This window comes from Babylonia areolata, chromosome 6, assembly GCF_041734735.1.
Source record: "Babylonia areolata isolate BAREFJ2019XMU chromosome 6, ASM4173473v1, whole genome shotgun sequence".
NCBI classification, from domain to species: Eukaryota; Metazoa; Mollusca; class Gastropoda; order Neogastropoda; family Buccinidae; genus Babylonia; species Babylonia areolata.
Genome location: NC_134881.1, coordinates 10,445,846 through 10,468,345, shown reverse-complemented (window position 1 = coordinate 10,468,345; position 22,500 = coordinate 10,445,846). Strand labels below are relative to the sequence as shown.

At 43.8% G+C, this 22,500-nt stretch overlaps 2 protein-coding genes across 2 annotated transcripts in view; one reads left to right on the top strand and one right to left on the bottom strand.

Moving 5' to 3' along the window:
• The window catches only part of LOC143282725 (trafficking protein particle complex subunit 10-like), a 41,495-nt gene extending 30,212 nt beyond the window's left edge, over nt 1-11,283 (bottom strand). Inside the window, exons 1-8 of the mRNA XM_076588453.1 lie at nt 11,207-11,283; nt 10,021-10,102; nt 8,379-8,511; nt 5,737-5,930; nt 5,185-5,380; nt 2,758-2,869; nt 2,170-2,417; nt 646-789 (exon numbers count right to left, since the gene is read on the bottom strand). Of these exons, the coding sequence (XP_076444568.1) occupies nt 646-789; nt 2,170-2,417; nt 2,758-2,869; nt 5,185-5,380; nt 5,737-5,930; nt 8,379-8,511; nt 10,021-10,102; nt 11,207-11,231 (1,134 nt within the window). The 5' untranslated portion in view covers nt 11,232-11,283. The remainder of the gene's footprint in view (nt 1-645; nt 790-2,169; nt 2,418-2,757; nt 2,870-5,184; nt 5,381-5,736; nt 5,931-8,378; nt 8,512-10,020; nt 10,103-11,206) is intronic.
• A 219-nt stretch (nt 11,284-11,502) lies between these two features.
• Nucleotides 11,503-22,500, top strand: part of LOC143282724 (lambda-crystallin-like) — a 20,890-nt gene continuing 9,892 nt past the window's right edge. The window contains exons 1-4 of the mRNA XM_076588452.1: nt 11,503-11,726; nt 11,871-12,086; nt 13,187-13,421; nt 14,355-14,516. Coding sequence (XP_076444567.1) covers nt 12,058-12,086; nt 13,187-13,421; nt 14,355-14,516 — 426 coding nt within the window. The 5' untranslated portion in view covers nt 11,503-11,726; nt 11,871-12,057. The remainder of the gene's footprint in view (nt 11,727-11,870; nt 12,087-13,186; nt 13,422-14,354; nt 14,517-22,500) is intronic.

Genomic DNA, 22,500 nt, shown 5'->3' with positions numbered 1-22,500 from the left:
CACCACACAGAAACACCACACAACACCACACAACACCACACAGACACCACACAGAAACACCACACAACACCACACAACACCACACAGACACCACACAACACCACACAGAAACACCACACAACACCACACAGAAACACCACACAACACCACACAGAAACACCACACAACACCACACAGACACCACACAACACCACACAGACACACCACACAACACCACACAGAAACACCACACAACACCACACAACACCACACAGACACCACACAACACCACACAGAAACACCACACAGACACCACACAGAAACACCACATAGAAACACCACACCACACAGAAACACCACACAACACCACACAGACACCTCTGGTGTGTGGCCTCATGGCGATCTAACATCGATGGTTCCCTGCGGACTGCTGATGCTAGAACTGTGACGGACGAACCCGGGTGTGGCCGTGTATGGGGGAATCTAAATGAGCAGTGTGGGAGTAATGCCACTGAAACGGTGCAGATGATGGGGCAGCAAAAAACAAAAAAAAAAAAACAAAAAAACCCACAAAGAAACACCACACAACACCACACATGACACCACACAGACACCACACAAAAACGCGACACACCACACCACACACACACACACACGTTCACACACCTTGCCACGGATGTGGTCCCAGAGGTGAGCGGTGAAGATGGAGCACCTGTCCACCTGACCCGTCTCATGTTTCTGGCACGCCGCCAGAACCTCCAGACCGCTCAGTACAACCCAACACTGCAGCGCCCCTTCCGGCAGTTTCACCTGCCACCAGCAGTCATCAGTAAGACCATCAGAACCGTTCGATGTTGCTTACTTAAAGAGTCCAACCGACCGCACAGGGCCGTATCAAGACCGCCAAACCATACAAATGCTCAACCCACGTCAACACTAAACTGTCACGTCTACAAAGAACAAAAAAACAACACACCAAGACACACCCACAAAACACAGTTCATGACAAATCACCTTAACCATTTAGCTCCTTAGGGCAAATAAGACCAGGCCGTGCTAAGGACACCAGCCTTTTTGCTTAATTTATCATCCCCAGATTGCAAAAAATCATAAAAAAGGAAATAACAATACTTCAAATCCAAACAAAAAATACACAAAAAAGGCCATATAGGCAAAAACACTGCAGAATGGACAGCTTGTGCCCATCCCAGTATTTACAATTTCACTGCCTAGTCGCCAGAGCAAAACAGCACAGACAGTGCTTCATAGAGTGAGGAAAATCAGAGTAAAGTCCCTTTCCCAATGACGCAACACAATGCTGAAACATGACCTCAAACTCCGATCTCTGGTGAACACTGTATCAGAAGCCCAACACCTGATCAACTCTGCCACCGTGCCTCCTTGAATCAACATTACATCACAGAAAAATCGTTGTTTGCAAAGTACCGTAAAGTTCAGTCTATTGAGCGCACTGGTATATAAGCCGCACCCACTAAATTTTGGAAAAAATTGAACTTTATACATACATAAGCCCCACCGGCTTATAAGCCGCACTTATTTCTGGTACCGGAACACATACTGATAAAACAGAAAAGCTGTCGATACTGTAGGTTATGAAATAAACACAAGCGGGAAACAACACAAAGAAAAGCAAGTGAAAATACTGCTAGTGCCACAAAAAAATAATAAATAAACACAACGAAAATAAGATCCATAATTTAGGGACAGTCACATTTATTCAACGTTATCCTGCTCACTGAATCCACTAAAATCTTCATCTTCAGTATCTAAGTTGAAGAGAACCAGCACAGCTTCCTCCACCATCTTGTCACTGACTTCAGCCTCGCTTTCACTAGGGTGAAGCTGGAGTAAAATGTCGCGGCTTATAGACCGAACTTTACGGTATGTCCTTATCTAAACAATTATTTCTGGTTAAAGGAAAACAACATAATAATCACAAGCTTGTACAAGTCAAATGATGCAACAGTTAAAGGCTTGAAAAAAAAAACCAACCCCACTTAAATGTTTTATTCAAAACTGAACAACCGCCATCCATTTCTTCAGGTAGCATTTCTTTCATAAAAATAAAAACCGAATACAGCATAAAGCTAAGCAACACTCACATAATACACATGACCTTTTCATACGATTCTGTTTGTTTATTATTATTCCAAACAAAAGAAATCATACCTCTAAAGACTTCATTTCAATGACAGTGTTCCGCAGGAAATCGAACGCCCTTTCCCCCACCTCCCACGCCCTTCCCATGGAGAACAGAAGCGCCGCCTGGCGACAGAAGAGGTAGTTCCGGAACTCCAGCAATGACACCAAGGTGCGTTTGACTTGGTCCCGAAGGTCAAGGTCAATGGGCTTGGCCAGTGACAGACCAGTCCAGCTGGAGCAAGGTTTTAGCAGGGGAGACAACCACTTGACAGGATCTGGAACGATGTACAATGAGTATTGCTTTGTTTTTTGTTGTTGTTTTGAAAAAGTGGGAAAATAGTGGAAGCTAGTCTAACAGTTTTCATTTTCTTTTGTAATTAAGCTGAAAATTACTTCACATTAGATGACCACACACACACAAACATAGAGGCACACACAGACACACAGAGACACACACACACACACACACACACACATACACACACACAACAACAACAACAACAACAACAACAACAACAACAACAACAACCACCACCACATTGTCATCGTCATCATCATCGTCAGCAACAGCAGCACTATCATCAGCATTATCATCAGCATTATCACTATATTCACCTCCGCTGGCATGGTTCTCCACAAACTGGTCAAACATAGCGTCCAGCTCATCGTACTGTATCAAGGCGTCTTCACGGAGCCCCAGAACTTCCAGCATGAACCCAAGCTCCTCCTGTGTAGAGCATTTACTGGCATCGTAATCGTAGTCATCTGTTTGTCTGTTCACTCCAACCGTCCCCCACATCCACCCCCAAACCTCCCATCCCCCACCAACACGCACACACACCCCTCTTTTTTTTTTCCCTCTCTACTGAAGTATCTATGTAGTGTGTGTGCGCTTGTGAGGTGGGTGTTTCCTCTCTGTGTACGAGCATGTGCACATGTGTAAGCATGTGTGTGTGTGTGTGTACGCATGTGTGTGTGAGGGGCGGGGGTGGGGTGGGGGCATATTTTGCACTTTTTTTTGGTGTAACTTTCGTATCTGCAATCTATAGTATTGTCTTGGAGTATATTCATATATCATATCATATGTTTGCTCCTTTTTTTTCTCTCTGGTGTGTTTTCCTATGCTACTGCCTGCCGTTGTGCACTGATGTATTTGCATTATTTCACATAAGGTGCTTAGAGCCCACTATGTGGTGAGTTAGTGCCGTATAAGTACTGTATTATATATTATTACTGTTATCATTACAGAAGGTTTCCAGAATACAACTCGATACAGCACTTAGTCAGTTAGTGCCTCAAAACAAGAACACTATACCGGTACTTAGAATTTATTCATGCTTTTTTTTTATGAAATCAGGTCATATCACTACTTTTTGGGGTGTTCTCCTTTTTTTTTCTTTTTTTTTTTTAAATGCATGAAAAAAACAAAACTGACCCTTTTACACACATGTACACTGTGGCATCACAGCATTAAAATCACCATCATCACTTTGTTCAGCTTCAATGTCAGATCAGATGCCAAACTTTTCAAACCATTACGGTTTAACTGGGACTGTGTTCTCCAGAATAAAGAGACAGGCATACTTTCTACACTTCAATAATGTTCAGTTTTACAAAGGTATTTTGCTGAAGTTTTTAACAAAATACCTGTGTTTACTACTGTATGCTTCAGTTTAGAAAATTGTAAAGTAGTGAATTTGTGTGTGGATAAAATGGTGGATCAGACGATACACATGAATGCTCACACACACACACACACACACACACACACACACACACACACAATCACTCAGGTATGCACGCACATGCACACACACACTCACTCTCTCTCTCACACATATGCATACACACAGACACACATACACACACACACACACAGAGTCACCTAAGTATGCACGCACATGCACACATGCAAACACACACACATACACAAATACACACACACACACACATACATCACCCCGCCCCCGCCCCCTCCCCCCACACACACACACATACACCCACCCACACACACACACACACACACACACACACACACACACAATCACTCAAGCATGCACGCACCTGCACACTCGCAAACACACACACACAAACACACATCCACACGTACACACACAACACACCCACACTTTCTCCCTCTGCCCCACCTCCCCCTCCAAAAAAAATCACCTGCACAGCAAAGTAGTCAAAGTAGCTCCAGCCTCTCTCACACATATGCACACACACACACACACATACACACACACACACACAGAGTCACTTTAGTATGCACGCACATGCACACATGCAAACACACACACATACACACACACACACACACATCCCCCTGCCCCCCCCACCCCCACACACATACACACACACACACATATGCACACAGACACACACACACATACACACACACACAGTCACTTAAGTATGCACGCACATGCACACATGCAAACACACACACATACACAAATACACACACACACATACATCCCCCCGCCTCCTCCCCCCTCCACACACATACACCCACCCACACACACACAAACACACACACACACACACGCAATCACTCAAGCATGCACGCACGTGCACACTCGCAAACACACACACAAACACACATCCACACGTACACACACAACACACCCACACTTTCTCCCTCTGCCCCACCTCCCCCTCAAAAAAAAAATCACCTGCACAGCCAAGTAGTCAAAGTAGCTCCAGCCTCTCTCACACATATACACACACACACACACACAGAGTCACTTAAGTATGCACGCACCTGCACACTCGCAAACACACACACAAACACACACACATCCCCCTGCCCCCCCCCCACCCCCACCCCCACACACATACACCCACCGACCCACACACACACACACACACATACACACACACACACACAGTCACTTAAGTATGCACGCACCTGCACACTCGCAAACACACACACAAACACACATCCGCACGTGCACACACAACACACCCACACTTTCTCCCTCTGCCCCACCTCCCCCTCATCCATCCCCCCCCCAACCCCCCCCCCACAAAAAAAATCACCTGCACAGCAAAGTAGTCAAAGTAGCTCCAGCCTGGCTCATTGCGCTTCTCCCGGAGAGACCGCATGTTCTCCTCGTATTTGTTCAGGTGGCGGTTGTAAGCCTGAAGAAGCAAGCCCCTGAGCTTCTGGAAAAACTGGTTCCACGATTCCTGTGACTTGGGTTCCGTCTTTGAAGGCTCTGTCAACACGATGCTCCTGGAAATGATACACACACGGTATTGGCACCTGGTGTTTTTTTTAAGGGTGGGGATTGATGTACTATGTGTGTTTATGTGAGTGTGTAGTATGTATGTTTGTGTGTGCATGTGCGTGCACATGTGTGTGTGTGTGTCTGTGTGCATGTGCGCATGCGAGTGCATGTGTTTGTGTATACGTATATATATGTGTATGTGTGTGTCCGTACATGTGTGTATGTGCATGCATGCAAGCATACGTACATGTGTGTATATGTGTGTGTGAGCACAATTGTGTGTGTGTGTGTACATGAATGTGCATGTGTGTGTATGTGCATGCAAGTGTGCATGAGTGTATTTCAACACAAGAACCATTACCTCTCCGGCTGCTTGCTGCAGAAGTCGTTGCGAACCTTGTCAATGACGGACGACCGTGGGAGGAGTTTGGCCTTGACCTTGCTTTCATCAGGGATGACCACCACCACCAACCAGTCCGGGATGTTTCGAGCTTTCAGGGCCGCTTGCCACTCGGCTATATCATCACGCACTGACTGTTTGTACCCATCAAGATCCTGCAACGAAAGAGAAGAAATCAAATTCTTCGCAGTCTGTTGCCTTGACTGTTGTTTTATTTCACTAATTATTTGCACTCTACAAATGTTTCTTTTTTTTTTTTTTTTTTTTTTTTTTTTACTAGTTTATATTATTTTAATGTATTTACTTATTTGTTTGTTCTGTTCAATCATTTTAATCTTATTAACTTTTTATTTTAATGTTTTACTTTGGGTAGGAGCTCAAGGCTTAAGGCCAGACACGGTAGTGAAATTTTGACCAAAATCATGATTTTTTGTGATTTTCGGTTTTTTTTGCATAATTTGCTTCTTCAACATCTAATCTTTATAGTCCGTTTCACCTGTGTACTATATTCACTTAAATAAAGCTTCAAACAGCATCAACATGTCTGATTTCTTTGTGAGTACAAGCACATCTCTTTCTTTTCCTGTTTTTTTTTCAGTTTTGTGTTTTGTCTTCATGCTAATGCTCAAAAACTTTTAAAGATAGCATGTTCAAACTTGGTACTTTCTTTCTTTATGTATTCATCTTTATTATAGTGCAGTGGTTCACTGGTTTGTATAGTACTAGTAAAATAATGAATATACACTCATTTGAAAAACATTATGTCAAGGAATTTATACACATTTCAACACACACACAAAAAAAATGTATTTATTCAAATCCCAAAATACCACTGCACTATAATAAAGAACAAATACAAATAAATCAAATAAAACAAACAGAAATAACATATCTATAAACATATCTTTTAATTTTTTCGTTTGTCGGCCATTTTGGATTCGTTTCCATGGAAACCGTCACAACAAATTGCACAAAATGACCTTTCTAGACATGTTTAGTCCAATATCTTTGCATACCATGTCACAGAAAGCCATAAACTTCAAGTTTATTCCATACGTTTTTGTACTACCGTGTCTGGCCTTAACCAGTGAGTTTGTGCAAAAGCCAGGCATCCGCTCAATTTCTTTACCCCAAAGCAGATGTTGTGTGAGGTGTATAGATCAGCCTGCAAGCTTTAATATCTCCTTGAAACTGAAACTGATGCTTTGCTGTGACACAAACTATCCCCCAAAGCAGGGAATCACACAATTCAACATATCTGACTGGAAATTTGACCATTCATAATAATAACAAAATAATGGTTAGAGCACTGGATTCTAACCCAAGTTTTCAAAGCTCGATCCACAGTTTCCACGCACCTGTAGGGTTGAGGGTGGAGATTTTTCCAGTGCCTGAGACCCTTCATGTGTATAAGCACACAGAAGATCAAATACTCACATCAGAGATCCCGTAATCTATGTCAGCATTCACATCTCCAACAACAGTGTATAGCTGCCTACATAGCAGGGTAAAAAACAAAATTAAAAAAAACAAAAAAAACAACAACAAATGGTCATATATGTGAAAAAGTTACATGTCTCTGTGTGTGCCTGACTCAATGACACAAGAAATGAATGATGAGTGCTCAAAGGCAGTTTTCTATCAGCTCTAGCCAGGTAGGCAGCCTGTTGTGCAAATGACCGCATGTGTTTGTAAAGTGTTTGGCGTTATAGAAGTATCCCTATCATGACATAGACAGGTAGACCTTTCACGTCAGAATACAAGCTGAAACACACATTCCTTTTTTCACTGAAATGCACCTACCATAGGCACTAACATGTTTACTCACTGCTGAAAAATATGCTTATCACAGGCACTTCTACTGTGTATATGTGTGCCTGTATTCATCACATGCATCTTTCTAAAGAGTTAATCATTCACAAGAAGTATGCTTTTGGGTGTTGTGTGGAGCTCTAGGCTTTCTTTGTTTTTTTTTCATTGCTGCGAATCCTCACATTAAAAGTCTTGACATAATGACATCTTCACCACATCTAGCTATAAAACCCCAAACATCCAAGTGCCCCTCAGCCCCCCCCCCCCCCCACCCCCTACCCCACCCCTACACCTCCCCACCCCCTCCCTAAAAAAATAATAACAATACATCAAACAAACTTACCACCACCACCCCACCCCCTCCCCCCAAAAAAAAACAACAACAAAACATCAAGCAAACTTACCCCCCTACCCCCACCCCCTCCCAAAAAAACAAAAAACAACAACAATAAAACATCAGACAAACAAACTTACCCCCCCCCCCCCACCACCACCCCCACCACCCCCAACACCCTCCCCAAGACAAAAAAAGACAACAACAATAAAACATCAGACAAACAAACTTACCCCCCCCCACCCCCACCCCACCCCCACCCCCAACACCCTCCCCAAGACAAAAAAAGACAACAATAATAAAACATCAAATAAAAAATTATGTAAAAAAACACACAAAGAAAACAAAAACAACAAAACAAAAACAAAAAAAACATCAAACAAACAAACAAACATTCACACTACACGGTCACACACAAGAACTGAACCGGGCAACACCAGAGACCAGCGCCACTCACGCAGTCTGTCCAGTAGATGTGGAAGTACGGGCGGCTGACCAGGGTCTTGGTGTCCTCCTCAGGCAGAATGTCTGCGTCGTACGGCACAAAGCTGCCCTCTAGCTGCACCGACCGGGGCGCTCGCCCAAACGACCTGCACCACACCACCACCACCACGCACCATGCAGCCAACACAATACAATGCAGTACAGTGCACTACACTACAATGTAATGCAATGCAATGCATTACAATACAATATGATACAACAGAATGCAATGCAATATTATACAATACAACACAATACAATACAGTATACACTATAGTTATACTATACAACTCACTATCAGTAAAGCAATTATTTGGGGGGAGCAGTTCCTGATTAGCCTATTCACATTTCACATTCTCTTCGATCATGCCGTCACCCTCAACGTCCTTTTGAAAGTTAGTCTGTTTGTCCTGTTTTGCCTTCCCACCTGTCTCAAAAAATCATGATACAGAGACCAGACCATCGAAACAAAAGACTGGGCATGCTGTGAAGAAAGTCAACTTTTAGATGTTGGTTGCTTTTTTTCTAAAACACAAGCACACAAGTGTGCATGGATGCATGCGTGCATGCACGCATACAAACATGCACGTGCGTGCGCTCACACACAAACACACACACACACACACAGCAACTGAGTATATAGGTGAACTAGGAATAGGTGAATCAAGATAATCCATTTTATAATACGGCAATTGGGAATATGCAAAACGGGAATATTGAAAATGGGAATATGCAGAAATAGGATGATACTGATTATTGTCAAAGGCGGATAGTAGTTTGCACAGGACAGGAATCGGACTCCCTGCCTGAGTCTGCACTAGTGGGTCACAGTAAAGTACGTGAAGTGAAAACTGATTATTGTCAACAGTAGGGGATTTAGTATAGGTTGCCCTGCATATACTGAATCAGAACAGGTACTATTGTACAAAGGCACCAAGGCCAAATCAGTTAGGGACTGGGCTTCTGATCCACTGTTCACCACCAATCAGGGTTTGAGGCCCTGTTTCAGTACAGAGTCATGTCCTTGGGAAAGGCACCACTCTTTCCGCTCTTCTTCTGACACCTGTATGCTTAAGATCCCCCCTGCTCGAACCAAAACGTATGGCAAACGCAGTTTTTCATACCAAGCCCCTTTCTTTGGAATCAACTTCCTCAGCCTCTCTGTCACTCATCTTCGCTGCAATCTTTCAAATCCAGTCTGAAGACCCACCTTTTCCCCTCCAGATTAATTCTTAACACCTCGTCCGTTTCCAGTATGAGCTAAAATGACTATTTGTGAGTGAGTTTTGATAGTTTCAGGATTTGTTGGTGGGAATTTTGATTGTGTACTATTTACAATTGTGTGCTATGACTTGTGTGTGTGTGTGTGTGTGTGCGTGTGTGCTTGTGTGTATTGTGTTCCTAAGGGAAACGGTATAAAAACACAGAAAGAAACTCAGAATCATTTACAACACATACAGAACACCACACTTCAGAACTGTCCCCTTTCTCTCACATCCCTCCCTCTCTCCACTCCCACCTCCAATATCCACCCCACTCTTAATGAAACATAAATTTCTTTCAAAATTAACAACAATAAAAACAGAGGTGCCAAAGGAAAAACACAACAACCCTACCTTCTCCATTCACACACTTCTTTTGGGAGTCCATGTACAACAGCAGCATGCAATGAAGAAAACAGAGACTGGTTGCCATGACCTGAAAAACAAAAATGAACAAAAATCTAAAACAAAAAGCAGCAAAGATTACAACTTCAGATTTCAATAATACATAGGAACAAGTGTTTCCTGATTCTAAAAGAGGTTTGAGAAATACTGCACAACTTTCAATATATATGCATGTATTTATAGTTCTAACTTTATGATAATCATGTTCAGATTTCGTGATTTGAAAAAAAAAAAAAAAAAAAAAAAAAAAATCTCCAACAGTCTGAGTCAGTGAGTATCTTACTGTGGTTATACTACTATATGGCATCCCTGCTGAGGACCAGGAAAAAATAAAAATAAAAAGGCGGCAATACAAGGGCATCCACGAGTCATGAGCTGGGTGCAGCCCAGCCCCCTTTGACTGTTAAGGAGTTATGGGCCGAAACACTTGACTGAGGTGGGTGAGGGAGGAGGGGCTCTTCTCTGAAGACTTTGTACTATCCAGATCTCCCTAGAGTTTCTTATCAGAGGGTCTGCTGCAGTAGGAGAAAGTAGTTCTTTCTTTTCTTGGAAGAGACTGAAAATATATTCCCTTTTTTCATGCAAACACACACAGCATGCAAGAACACACAACCATTCAGAATTAAAATGCATATAGACATGCGTCATTTATAACACACAAACACTCACATGCAAACAAACACACACACACTTGCTTGCACACACACACACACACACACACACACACACACACCATGACAACATACACGTACAGCTATACGCACACAGTACACAGAGAGAGAGAGAGAGAGAGAGAGAGAGAGAGGCAATAACACGAACGAACTATGCGAAGTATAAATAACCTGTAACGCTAACGTACAGACATGCTTTTTGCTCATGTTCGACTAGTTCGACATGCATGTTGTGGTCTGGAGACTACTCAAATCACAAACATCAAAGTTTTCCAGATCTATTCAACAGTGTATACAATCAAGTGTTCATGGGTTCGTTGCATACTGCAGCAGACGATTCTTTTCCGTTTTCGCACACTGTCATCCTAGTTGAGTATCGCCGTTTTACAAAGACACATCACAGCAAACCCGATATCTTAAGTTAAGATAATGAGTAGTAAATATAATCTAAATATTCTCCTTACAAGTTATGATAGGTTTCGCTTCCATTGTTTTTGCACTCTTTGCATGTTCCTCTCCTGTAAAAATCGCCCACCGGAAGTTTTCATTGATCCAGGGTGTGTTAAAAGTTTTAGTTTCGTATCACTCTGTGTGTGTGTGTGTGTGTGTGTCTTATCTATGATGCATCATATTGTTCATAGCTCTTATACCATAGAGATTAATGCAAACTGAAAAATGTTATAACTGAGTGAGCATCGACAAATAGGAAAGGTTTGTACGATTATCAATCACAAAGAATGTGTTATTCAAGGGAATCAACCTATGAAACTACTTGCTCGATTTAATAATAGGGTTAATTCCCATCAAAGCGCAGGCATCTGAAATTGGTGGTTTTGTGGAGAGTACATCGAGTGTGTCTTATCTCGTGTACCTGGAATCCTGAGTGTCCATGTGAAATCTCCCGGCTTGCAAGGTGAACGTTTCGTGCCCCCCTTTGTCGACAGCTGTTTTATGACCTGTCGTCTGCCAAAAGGACTTCTGAGGGTGAGTTTTCCATTTCCAACTTATATTTTTCACTTCGGGTTCATCAACAACGTGTCTTTCAAAATACTCAACACTGTTTATGACATAATGATGGTCTATTCCATGAGACAGTTTCATAAGGAATATTTTAACATATGTGTGCAGGTTCCACCTGTCAAAGCGGGTGACCGATTTTTCTGCCGATTGCCTGACCTCGCCAGTGCCGCAGAACTCAGGCCACTTTCAGCTCAGGGAGTCCATCCACCACCTAGCTGACGACACTGCTCATTTGCAGACTATTGTTTCGTATCGCACTACCTATCCTGAGCTCTGGTTTGCGTTGGGGGTGAAAATGCCAGACAAAATAGCGATAGTGGGAAGGTAAAGTACTACGATCAGAATATGTGTTTGTTTGTTTTTAAAAGGGTCAGACCGATGTGCTCACGGCTCGTGGCAGAGAGAGAGTGTGTGTATGTGTCCTGTGTCAGAATGTATGTGTGTGTGTGTGTGCGCGCGCGCGCGGGGTGGAGGGGGGGGGATATGCATGTATTTGTGAAACATTTTCTTCAGTGAAATGCAAGTTTCACATGCACTGAGAGAGAGACTAGAGAGAGATAAAAATAGAGAGCCAACGAGGGCACATTGCATGGTACACACTATCCCGTTTTGAAGAAAGAAATGTGTGCTTGCATGTGTGTGCACATGTGTGTGCTGCATGTGTGTGTTCATGCATGTGTTTGTGTGTTTATATATTTTGACCCCCCCCCCCCCCAAAAAAAAAAAAAAAAAAAAAAAAATATATATATATAGTAGATGTATCATTCCAAGATAGATGCTAAGATTGATAGATAGATATTCCTGACCTCCTTCGATAAAATCTGTCAAGTGGATGTTACAATCATTGACTTCTCCAAGGCCTTCAGGACAGTGCCACACAGGAAACTCCTCCTTAAGCTGTGGCAGTATGGCATCTCAGACTCGTTCTTTCCTTTCTTTCTTTTGTTGTTGTTGTTGTTGAGTTTATAATCATACTTTCCGTTCTGTTTTATTGATGAGTCTTGGCGGCTTTTTTTGTGTGTGTTTTTTGTTGTTGTTGTGTGTGGTTTTTTTGTTTTGTTTTTTAATTATGTTTGTGTTTTTTGTTGTTTGTTTTTTGTTTTGGTATTGTGGTGTTTGTTTGGTTTTTTTCCAGTGGATTTATATGTGTCATAAGTTCTGCATCATGATTTTTGCCAGTGGGAGCTAACAGTATAATCATATTTTTCCTCAGATTATTTCTTCTCTTTTTTTTTCCTTTTTCTTTCTTTCTTTCTTTCATTTTTTTCTTTATCTCAGTAGTTTTATCTTTCTGGGCCAAGATTTTTCCTGGGGGCCAGGGGGGGGTGGGGGAAGGTGGGTGGTGGGAGGTAGTGGTACAAATCATACTTTTCCTTGATTTTTCTTCTCTTTTTTTTCTTTTTTTTTTTTTTTTTAAATTTCAGTGGCCTTATCGGTCAGTTCTGGGCCATGATCTTTGCCAGCGGGGACTTCCAAGTGGGCATCTACGACATCGACGAAGGGCAGGTGTCCCGGGCGCTGGGTTTAATCCGAGAGAAGCTGCAGCGCTATGAGCAACGTGGGTGCCTGAGGGGGAGCACATCAGCGGCCCAGCAGGCTGAGCTCATCACTGGGTACACCGATCTGGCCAAGTGTCTGGAAGGAGCCTGCTACCTGCAGGTAAATGACATGCATGAACGGGTTGAGAATGGAAGATACATGTTGTTTGTGTTGTTGTTGGCTGCTATATGTGTCAGTTGTGTCCAACTATAACCACTAGAACAGCAGAGGAGGCATAGACTGAATCTGATTATACTACAGTGGACCAGGAGAGTGTCTTGCCCTTGTATTATCCCCACTCTCTCAGCCAAAAGGGTTTTAGGACAGTCCGTGTTGGGATGGTTCCCAAAGGCCAACTAGCCCCTTATAAGGCTGCAGTACTAAGTGCAATATCACCTCTCTAATTTCAGAGTCATAGTCCTGTATGAAAGACTAAGCTGTAAATGACTTCCCATTACAGTGGAGAAACCATTTATGGTACAGCTCTCACTTTGCTGTTGGCCCAACTATAAGCTTATGTCAAACTGTGATGTAAGCCAAGCATTGGGCACTGTTGCCTGCTAACCTGCAGCTGAACTACATGAATGGATCATGGATCCTAACTGGAAGCTTGATGTTATTTGTGCTATTTTTTTGTGATGTGTGTTTTGTTTTGTGTTGAGATGTAGTCTGAAGTTGGTTTTTTTTGTCTTTTCATATGTGTTTCTGATATTGGAGGTGGGCGGCGTCACATGTGGGTGTTGAAGGAATTAGTGTGTGTTGCGCTTGTAGGAATGTGAGCAGAGTTTATACACTATATCACAATACAAAATATTCCAATCATTAAAAACCAATCCCTGAGTAATTAAAAGCTAATTCCAATACTTAAATACTTATACAGTCTACTTCTTCTTCTTCTTCTGCGCTCGTGGGCTGCAACTCCCACGTTCACTCGTATGCACACGAGTGGGCTTTTACGTGTATGACCGTTTTTAACCCTGCCATGTAGGCAGCCATACTCCGTTTTCGGGGGTACTTATACAGTCAATGTTTGTTGACCATTGACGTCCACAGGAGTGTGTGCCGGAATCGGTGGAGCTGAAGACCAAAGTGTTCCAGCAGCTGGACTCTCTGATCAGCGACTCCATGGTGGCTGCAAGCTCCAGCAGCTGTCTGGGGCCCTCGCAGTTTGCCGGAGGCATGAAGCATAAGGATAGGGTGGTGGTGGCTCACCCTGTGAGTGGTCTGTGTACTGTGTGTTGTGTGTGTGTGTGTTGTGTGTGTATGTTTGTGTGTGGCTGTGTGTGTGTGTGTGTTTGTTGTGTGTGTGTGTTGTTGCTGTGTGTGTATGTTTGTGTGTGGCTGTGTGTGTGTGGGTGTTGTGGGGGTGTGTTGTGTGTGTGTGTGTGTGTGTGTGTTGTGTGTGTGTGTGTGTGTGTGTGTGTGTGTGTGTGTGCAGTGTTTTGTGTGGCAGGTCTGATACATGTGTGTATGTGTGCATGAATATTGAATGTGTGTGTACATGTAAATGTGTGTGTGCATGTATATGTGAAAATGAACTTTATTGTCATGGAACTACAAAGTTACTGACACATTCCAATTTATATATCTATGTATAGATATATAGATCACTCAAGGACTTGTGGTGGTGGAGAAAATTCTGGCAAATATGGGATTCAATCTAGCACTCTCAGAATTTTCTTGCTTCTTAGACAGACATGTTAGATAGCTCCCATCATCTTTATGGGACCTCTCTCTCTCTCTCTCTCTCTCTCTCTCTCTCTCTCTCTCTCTCTCTCTCTCTCTCTCCCCTCTCTCTCTACTCTCTCTCTCCTCTCTCTCTCTCCTCTCTCTCCTCTCTCTCTTTCTCTCCTCTCTCTATATCTCTCTCTCTCCTCTCTCTCTCTTCTCTCTCTCTCCTCTCTCTCTCTCTCCTATCTCTCTTCTCTCTCTCTCTCTCCTATCTCTCTCCTCTCTCTCTCCTCTCTCTATCTCTATTTCTCTTTCTCTCTCTCTCTTCTCTCTCTATCTCTCTATCTTTTCTCTCCTCTCTCTCTCTCTCTCCTCTCTCTCTCTGTGTCTCTCTCTTCATTTTCTTCTCCCCTTCTTCTCATACATATTTTCATTCAAATTTCTCTTGTTTATTCACTTTCCAGTTTCCCTTCTTTTTACATTTTGTTTTATATTTCTTTCTTTTTTTTTTCTTTTTTTGGTTTTCAAGGACTGGGTGGAAAAAAACCCACACACACACACAAAAAAAACACACAAAAAAACATACATGCTTAAACTGTTACCCTCACAAAATGAAAATCATTCAATCATACCTGTATGAAAAAAAAAAGTATGCATGCTTAATCTATCACCCTTACTATGAAAATTATTCATTCATTCATTCATTTATTCATTCATTCAATATTCACTCACGCCCCCTCCATCCGTGAGGGTGTGGGTTCGAATCCCGCTCTCTCCCTTGCTCCCAAGTTTGACTGGAAAATTAAATTGAGTGTCTAGTCATTTGGATGAGACGATAAACCAAGGTCCCTTGTACAGCATGCACTTGGCACACTGAAAAAGAACTTAAGGTAATGAGAGTGTTGTCCACTGGCAAAGTTCATACGAAGAAATCCACTCTGATAGGTACATGAAATAATATACATGCAGGCACAGGAGGCGTGTGTAAGCACTCTGTGTTATGCTGCTGGTCAGGCATCTGCCTAACATGTTGTGTAGCGTTCTATGAATTTGTCCAAACGCACTGACGCCTCTTTGAGAAACTGAAACTGAATTTATTCACTGCAGGTCAACACTAAAAAAAAAAGGTTTTTTTAAAGCATGTATGCCTAATCTATCACCCTAACTAAATAAATCATCATTTATTCATTCATTCACAACAGGTCAACCCTAGAAAATGAAAATAAAAAGCATTTATACTTAATCTATCGCCCTCACTAAATGAAACATTGTTCATTCATTAATTCTTTTTTCTTTTCTTTTCTTTTCTGCTGCCCCATCATCTGCACCGTTTCAGTGGCATCACTCCCACACCGCTCATTCGGAGTCCCTTCATACACAGCCACACCCGGGTTCATCTGTCGCAGTCTGGGTTATTCATTCATTCATTCATTCATTCACAACAGGGCCACCTTAATATATATATTTAATTACACATACTTAACCGTGACCCAACTAGTGCAGACTCCGGCAGGGGTCTGCAGACTCCGGCAGGGGTCTGACATTCCTGTCCTGTGCAAACTACTATCCGCCTATGCGGAGCAGACGAAACTACGGCCGATAACCTCCCGGAAGTAGGTAACCTCCCCTTTGTCCCGCTGGTTATCGCCCTCTTTTTCCGGCAGCCATCATGACTCCTGTACCTGTGCTCTTCATACGGCTAAGTTTTTTCGTATTTTCTGTCTGTCTGTCGATCCTCTGGCGTTCTTGTTTGTGGTCAAATTATGTCTCCAACCAGGTCACATAATTATGTAGCTCGATTGGGGAATCGTGCTAAAATTAAGGCGCGATCGCAATCGATTCGCTGACACTCTGGGCCCTCTACTACTGGCCCTCTAAACAACGCCAACCCGCCGCCTTCTCCACTTCCTCCGCTCCCTCCGGTCGACTCCAGACCTCCGCCACCTCCTCTGGTGACTTCTAGAGGTTTGTGGTCACACACTCAGGTCAGTGTTACCTTTCATGTCATTTTTATCGATCCGCGAACTCACTCGACGCGATCCGCGTTTTCTCGGCCCTGCCAGTCGGCAGTGTACGAGTCGATCTCCTCTATCTCTTTACCATACCCACAGTTGCACCAATGGAATGGCCACAATCCCTTGGGGACAAAAAAAAAAAAAAAAAAAAAAAAAAAAAAAAAAAAAAAAAGGCAGCTTGTCTTGGATCCGCACGTTAGACTGGGCCCTATGTGCGATGCGTCCGTGGTGGCGGCCGTGACATCGGATCACGCGACCCCCCACGCGGCTTGCCTCGACCGTCTCGGATCCAATAGCGACCGAGGCGTGTAGGGATGCCCTCCCCTGGTGTAGGGAGGAAGGTGGACCACTAGGGGACACGCTTGCCCATACGCGTGCACCCCCCTCCTTGTCCGGATCACCCGATCCAAGGGAGGCAACCCCTGCTTCGGCACCCTTGCCGGTGACTGCCGCAGTTATTTCCCTTGCACCGGCACTGCTCCTCGCCTTCAGTGCGAGCGTGTGCACGGTCCTACCAAGCTATGCGGTGATGACCCCATTTGCCACACCGCCGAGTGCTGCTGTTTCCCATCCACTAATGGTGTCTCAGCAAGCTACTCAACTAAACAATCAGCAACTCATCGCTAAACTTGCTGCAGCAATTATGCACCACTCTGCCTTCTGGTGCGGCGCCTTGCGCCCACAGAGCAGGTACGTGCACGCCCATTGGAACTTTGGCAGTGTTGGATTCTTCTGCCCCATTGCCTAACTCTGCTGTTTCCCAGACTGATATTGGCACTTCCACGTTGAAGTACCTCTTATATCATATCATATATCAATATCAAGGCGTGCAAGCCTGACAAGGCCTTTTACCCGCTTGAAGTGCGGAAGAAAAAGAGAGTCCCCACGTATGTCTGTTGCATTTTTCAACATTGAGTGCGCAGTGCCTGAAAAATCAGAACATATGTAAATGAGTTTTGTTTTTAAGTTTTCACAATGAATATCAAGATAATTCTTAAACGTATTAATACCTCGATCCTGCCTCTCGGCAGTGCTCGGGCCGATCTTGTCTATCACTTTATCCGTCAACACACAACTGACAACCGAACGTCGGTCCTCTCGCAGGAGCTATTCGCGAGATTGGACCGCCGTTCAGCAACAGGGGGATGCACATCCCACGGCAAGCCGACGGACTTGTCACCCCCCTCGTCCACGACGCCCATAACACTGGATTACGGCGCCGTCATGCTACATGCCCCGACCGTCTCGCGTCCGATGGCGACCGATTCGGGTTGGGATGCCCACGGCACAAAGGGACATTATAATTATTCCCCTTGCGCTCGTTTTCACCGGTGTCGGTTACGGTGGCATCGAACCACGGACTCTCACACACAACATGACACTCCTCCATGTTCAGCGAGGACACGTCGCACAAGGGGGATATGTGCTCCAAAGACACCTTCCTTTTCGACGATTTTCGGCGCCAAGGGAAGTAACTCCACATTTGTAACCTAGGCGCTTGAAGCTGTGGTTAGTTTCGCCGACACAGCACATCACTCCTGCCCCCCGTGCTGTCCACCAACGATGTTTTCTTTCGGTTTCTCATTGGGTCCTCATGCCCAGTCAGGGACTTTACACATCTTTGCATAGCAACTGCACTTTTCTTGCTGTTTCTCAGGCTATTGGCCACAGGAAATGCATCACAATATTTCCCCTTCTATCCATTTGATTTATTATCACAAGCAACAATCACGAAATATATATATATATATATACATATTTTAAAAAAAAAAAAAAAATAAAAAATAAAAAAAAAAAAAAAAAAAAAATTAAAAAAAAAAAAAAAAATAAAAAAAAAAAAAAAAAAAAATCTATATATATATACATATATATATATATATATATATACACACACATATATACATATATACGAGATATATTGCTACATTCAGACACATTCTGCTTTCACTTAGAGATGCGTACTTATCCATCAGTATACACATGTGTATGTGCTTATGGGATAAGTTCAGACGACTTTCATATTAACATGTACAATTATATTTCTATCTCTATTCATTGACATCTATTCATTGAGATTCCCTACATAGCAATATAAGCACACTTGCATTTGCGGCCTTCTGTTCACAATGCCCAGAACTCTCTGCCTCTACGTACTGGCACTTTATTCATATGCGTATGTACATCTCATATGTAGGTGCATGGACAGATTCCTTTCCATTGATGATTATGCACACTTACCCACTTACTTGGGTATATCTGTGCACGCTACATGTATGCTTATACAGCCGCTTATTTCTTGTGTTTCGATCTCTTGTCATTGGCATACTTCTGACATCATCACTTGAGCTGATGGAAGTTTTTATTCCCTCGGCACATATATGTATTCATTGTCATAAATTCATCCCTACCTTGCTTTTGGAGGACGACTGCACTCACAAAAATAAAATAAAATAATAATAGCCTCATTCACGCCTGAATGTATGCTCCTTCACATTTCAGTAGGGGTTGGTCCTTTGGGATCCACACACACCCCCTTCACACCCACAGGGCTAAGAATGCCTCTCTTGGTGCAAGGACGGACAAGGCAACCCAACTCATTTGCCTGCAACAATCACCCATAAGGCTGGAGTTGCACAAGGAAGGATGAGGCAGTCCAACTTAGAGGTGCCACTCTGGACACACATGCCTTTCATTCCTTCCAAGTTTGTAAGGCATCCCTTCTTTCTCCCCTTGCCTAAAACAACCCTTGGTTGCACCACTGTGATTGTGACAAAAGCTCCACACAGGCCCTACATCCTAGCCAGCCTTCCCATGAAGAGGTGTCTATCCTGCCTTACAAGTTTTAGCGGACCCAAAAACTGCCCACTGGGCAGGAGACAATCACCCTCAGCCCATCTCTTCTACTCCTCTCTAGTAGCAGAAGGCCTGGGTCATAATTGTTTTACTCTACATTTGGGAGAAAGGCATATTGACGAGGACGGATGCGTCCCACAAAGCACAACGAACCGTCCATTAGCCACAGGGGTGTACCTTTCTGCCCACTCATACCAGCACGGCAGATGCCGCATTCAAGCACATCAGTTCACCCCACCACCTTGCTTGAACACAAATCCAGCATCAACGTCTCAAACAATTGGCATTTGAAAGCACTTTCTGCACTTAGTCTCCCCTGCCCGATCCTTTCGGCCTCTACACACAACCACTGCTGTGGTTACAGATGGCCATTCCTCCTCAAGCACTGTCTTTCCAATGAGACACTTCCAGAGGTTTCTAGCCTAGGCAGGCTATCCCATCATGGAGCCCCAGCCTTCGGTCAAGGGCCTGTCAGAGGATGACTTCGTTGTCACTTCGGAAGCAAGCACCATGTCTTTCTGACACACGGTTGCACCACAAGACCCCGTCAACTCTTTCCGGCTTCCTTACATTGCAACATAATCTGCATGGTGAACACCTTCGTCCCTGAAGCACACAGCAGCTGTTTCCTGATTTACCCATGCTGATTGGTGTCCTTCTAGGAACAGTATATGATAATCAGTCGTGTACGACAGTCTCCATCAGAACAGCAAAGGAGGCATCTGCTGTCCAGTCTATTCGGGCTGGAATTCGATTATACATTTTATAGTAGAGAGTGTTTTGCCCAAGTTGCATCCCCGGTCCCTCAATCAAGAGGGCCTTAGGACTCATCATTGGGACGGTTCCAAAAGGCTACCTAGGCCTAAGGCTACAGCACTAAGTCCCAGTGCAATTTGACTTCTAGTCTGAGAGACATAGTCATTCATGAAAGACTAAGCTGCAAATGATTTCCCTTTGCAATTAAGAAACCACTGATAATACAGCTCTCACCTTGCAGTTGGCCATACTAAACACGTATGTCAGATCAGTGCCTTGATGTCAATAGCCAGTACAACACATCTTGAGCCACTTACCTCCCTGCCCCGCCCTGCTCCATCCCAGACTCAGTGCGCACCACTCACAGCCAGAGGCCTGTCATGGATCCGGTCCCCTTTCTCACTAAAGAACCTTCAGCAAAAATTTTCCCCATGGAAGCCCTCTTCCATTTGGGAATTCCACCACAGAATGAGACTCAGTGGCCTGTGGGCACATGAAATGCACTTCCACAGCCTGATCCAACCCAGCCATTGACTGCCGACAACTTTCTGCAGGTTACTCCAACATGCCACACTCAGGCAGAGAAGCCACCAAGCCTTCCGTATGTCCCTTCGTGATGGTACCTACCTGGGAAATTACACAACCCTGTCCCAGAGACACCAGGGACATCAAGTCTTTTGTTGCCAAATGTTTGCCATTCTATGCATAGGCAACATACCAGTGCTGTCATTTTTTGACAACGTCAAAAAAGGGGGGAGGGGCAGAAGGGGGGGGGAGTGCCCATCGCCTATCAGCTCGCATGGAGGAGCTCCACAGATCTGGCTGTCATGCCTGAGGCAGGCCCAACACGGTGACCTACCTCTGTCTCATGCCACAGTTTCCTTCAAACACAAAAACCACTTCCACTATCGGCCCACAAATCCGTTGTGGAATCATCAGATCAAACCACATGCGCACCTCCTTGCATTGACGCTCATCCGCGCTCATCCGCTCAGCTGTGGTCCACAGACCTCCCCCACAATACAGCTGTGGACCTCTGTCTTCTTTACCCGCACTAATGTCCTTAGGCGACACAGTACACTCTACTTTCGTCAAATTCTACTTGAGGGACACCTATCGCCTTAGGGATAATGACTCATCGACTTCTACCAGAGAGATGTCGCACGCCTGCGGGTTGATGGCGCAAGAGCCATCGCTCCTGTGGTAGCTGCACAACAGACCATCACAGCACACAGACAGTAGAACAGGTGAGCCCTCCACCTTGTCGCGCTATTCTGCACTAGTTGGGTCACGGTTAAGTATGTGTAATTAAAAGGAAATTTTCTATCTAAAATTACGTTTAAATAACATACTTACCGTGACCCAAATTTAAGACCCTCCCGTCCTCCCCGCTTCCTGTTCTCCCTGCTTGCTGCGCTGGTGATGGCATATTGCCGTCAAAAGAGGGCGATAACCAGCGGGACAAAGGGGAGGTTACCTACTTCCGGGAGGTTATCGGCCGTAGTTTCGTCTGCTCCGCATAGGCGGATAGTAGTTTGCACAGGACAGGAATGTCAGACCCCTGCCGGAGTCTGCAGACCCCTGCCGGAGTCTGCACTAGTTGGGTCACGGTAAGTATGTTATTTAAACGTAATTTTAGATAGAAAATTTCCTTTTTTTAAAGCATCTATGTTTAATCTATAACCCTCACTGAATAAAACATTATTCATTCATTCATTCACAACAGGTCAACCCTAAAATAATGGTGTTTTTTTTGTTTGTTTTTTTAATGCATTTATGCTAAATTAATCACCCTCACTAAATAAATACTATTCATTCATTGATTCTATTATTCGTTCAGTTATTTCAACCCTTTAAAAAAATCATGTATGCTTGTTCTATCACCCTCATTAAATAAAACATTA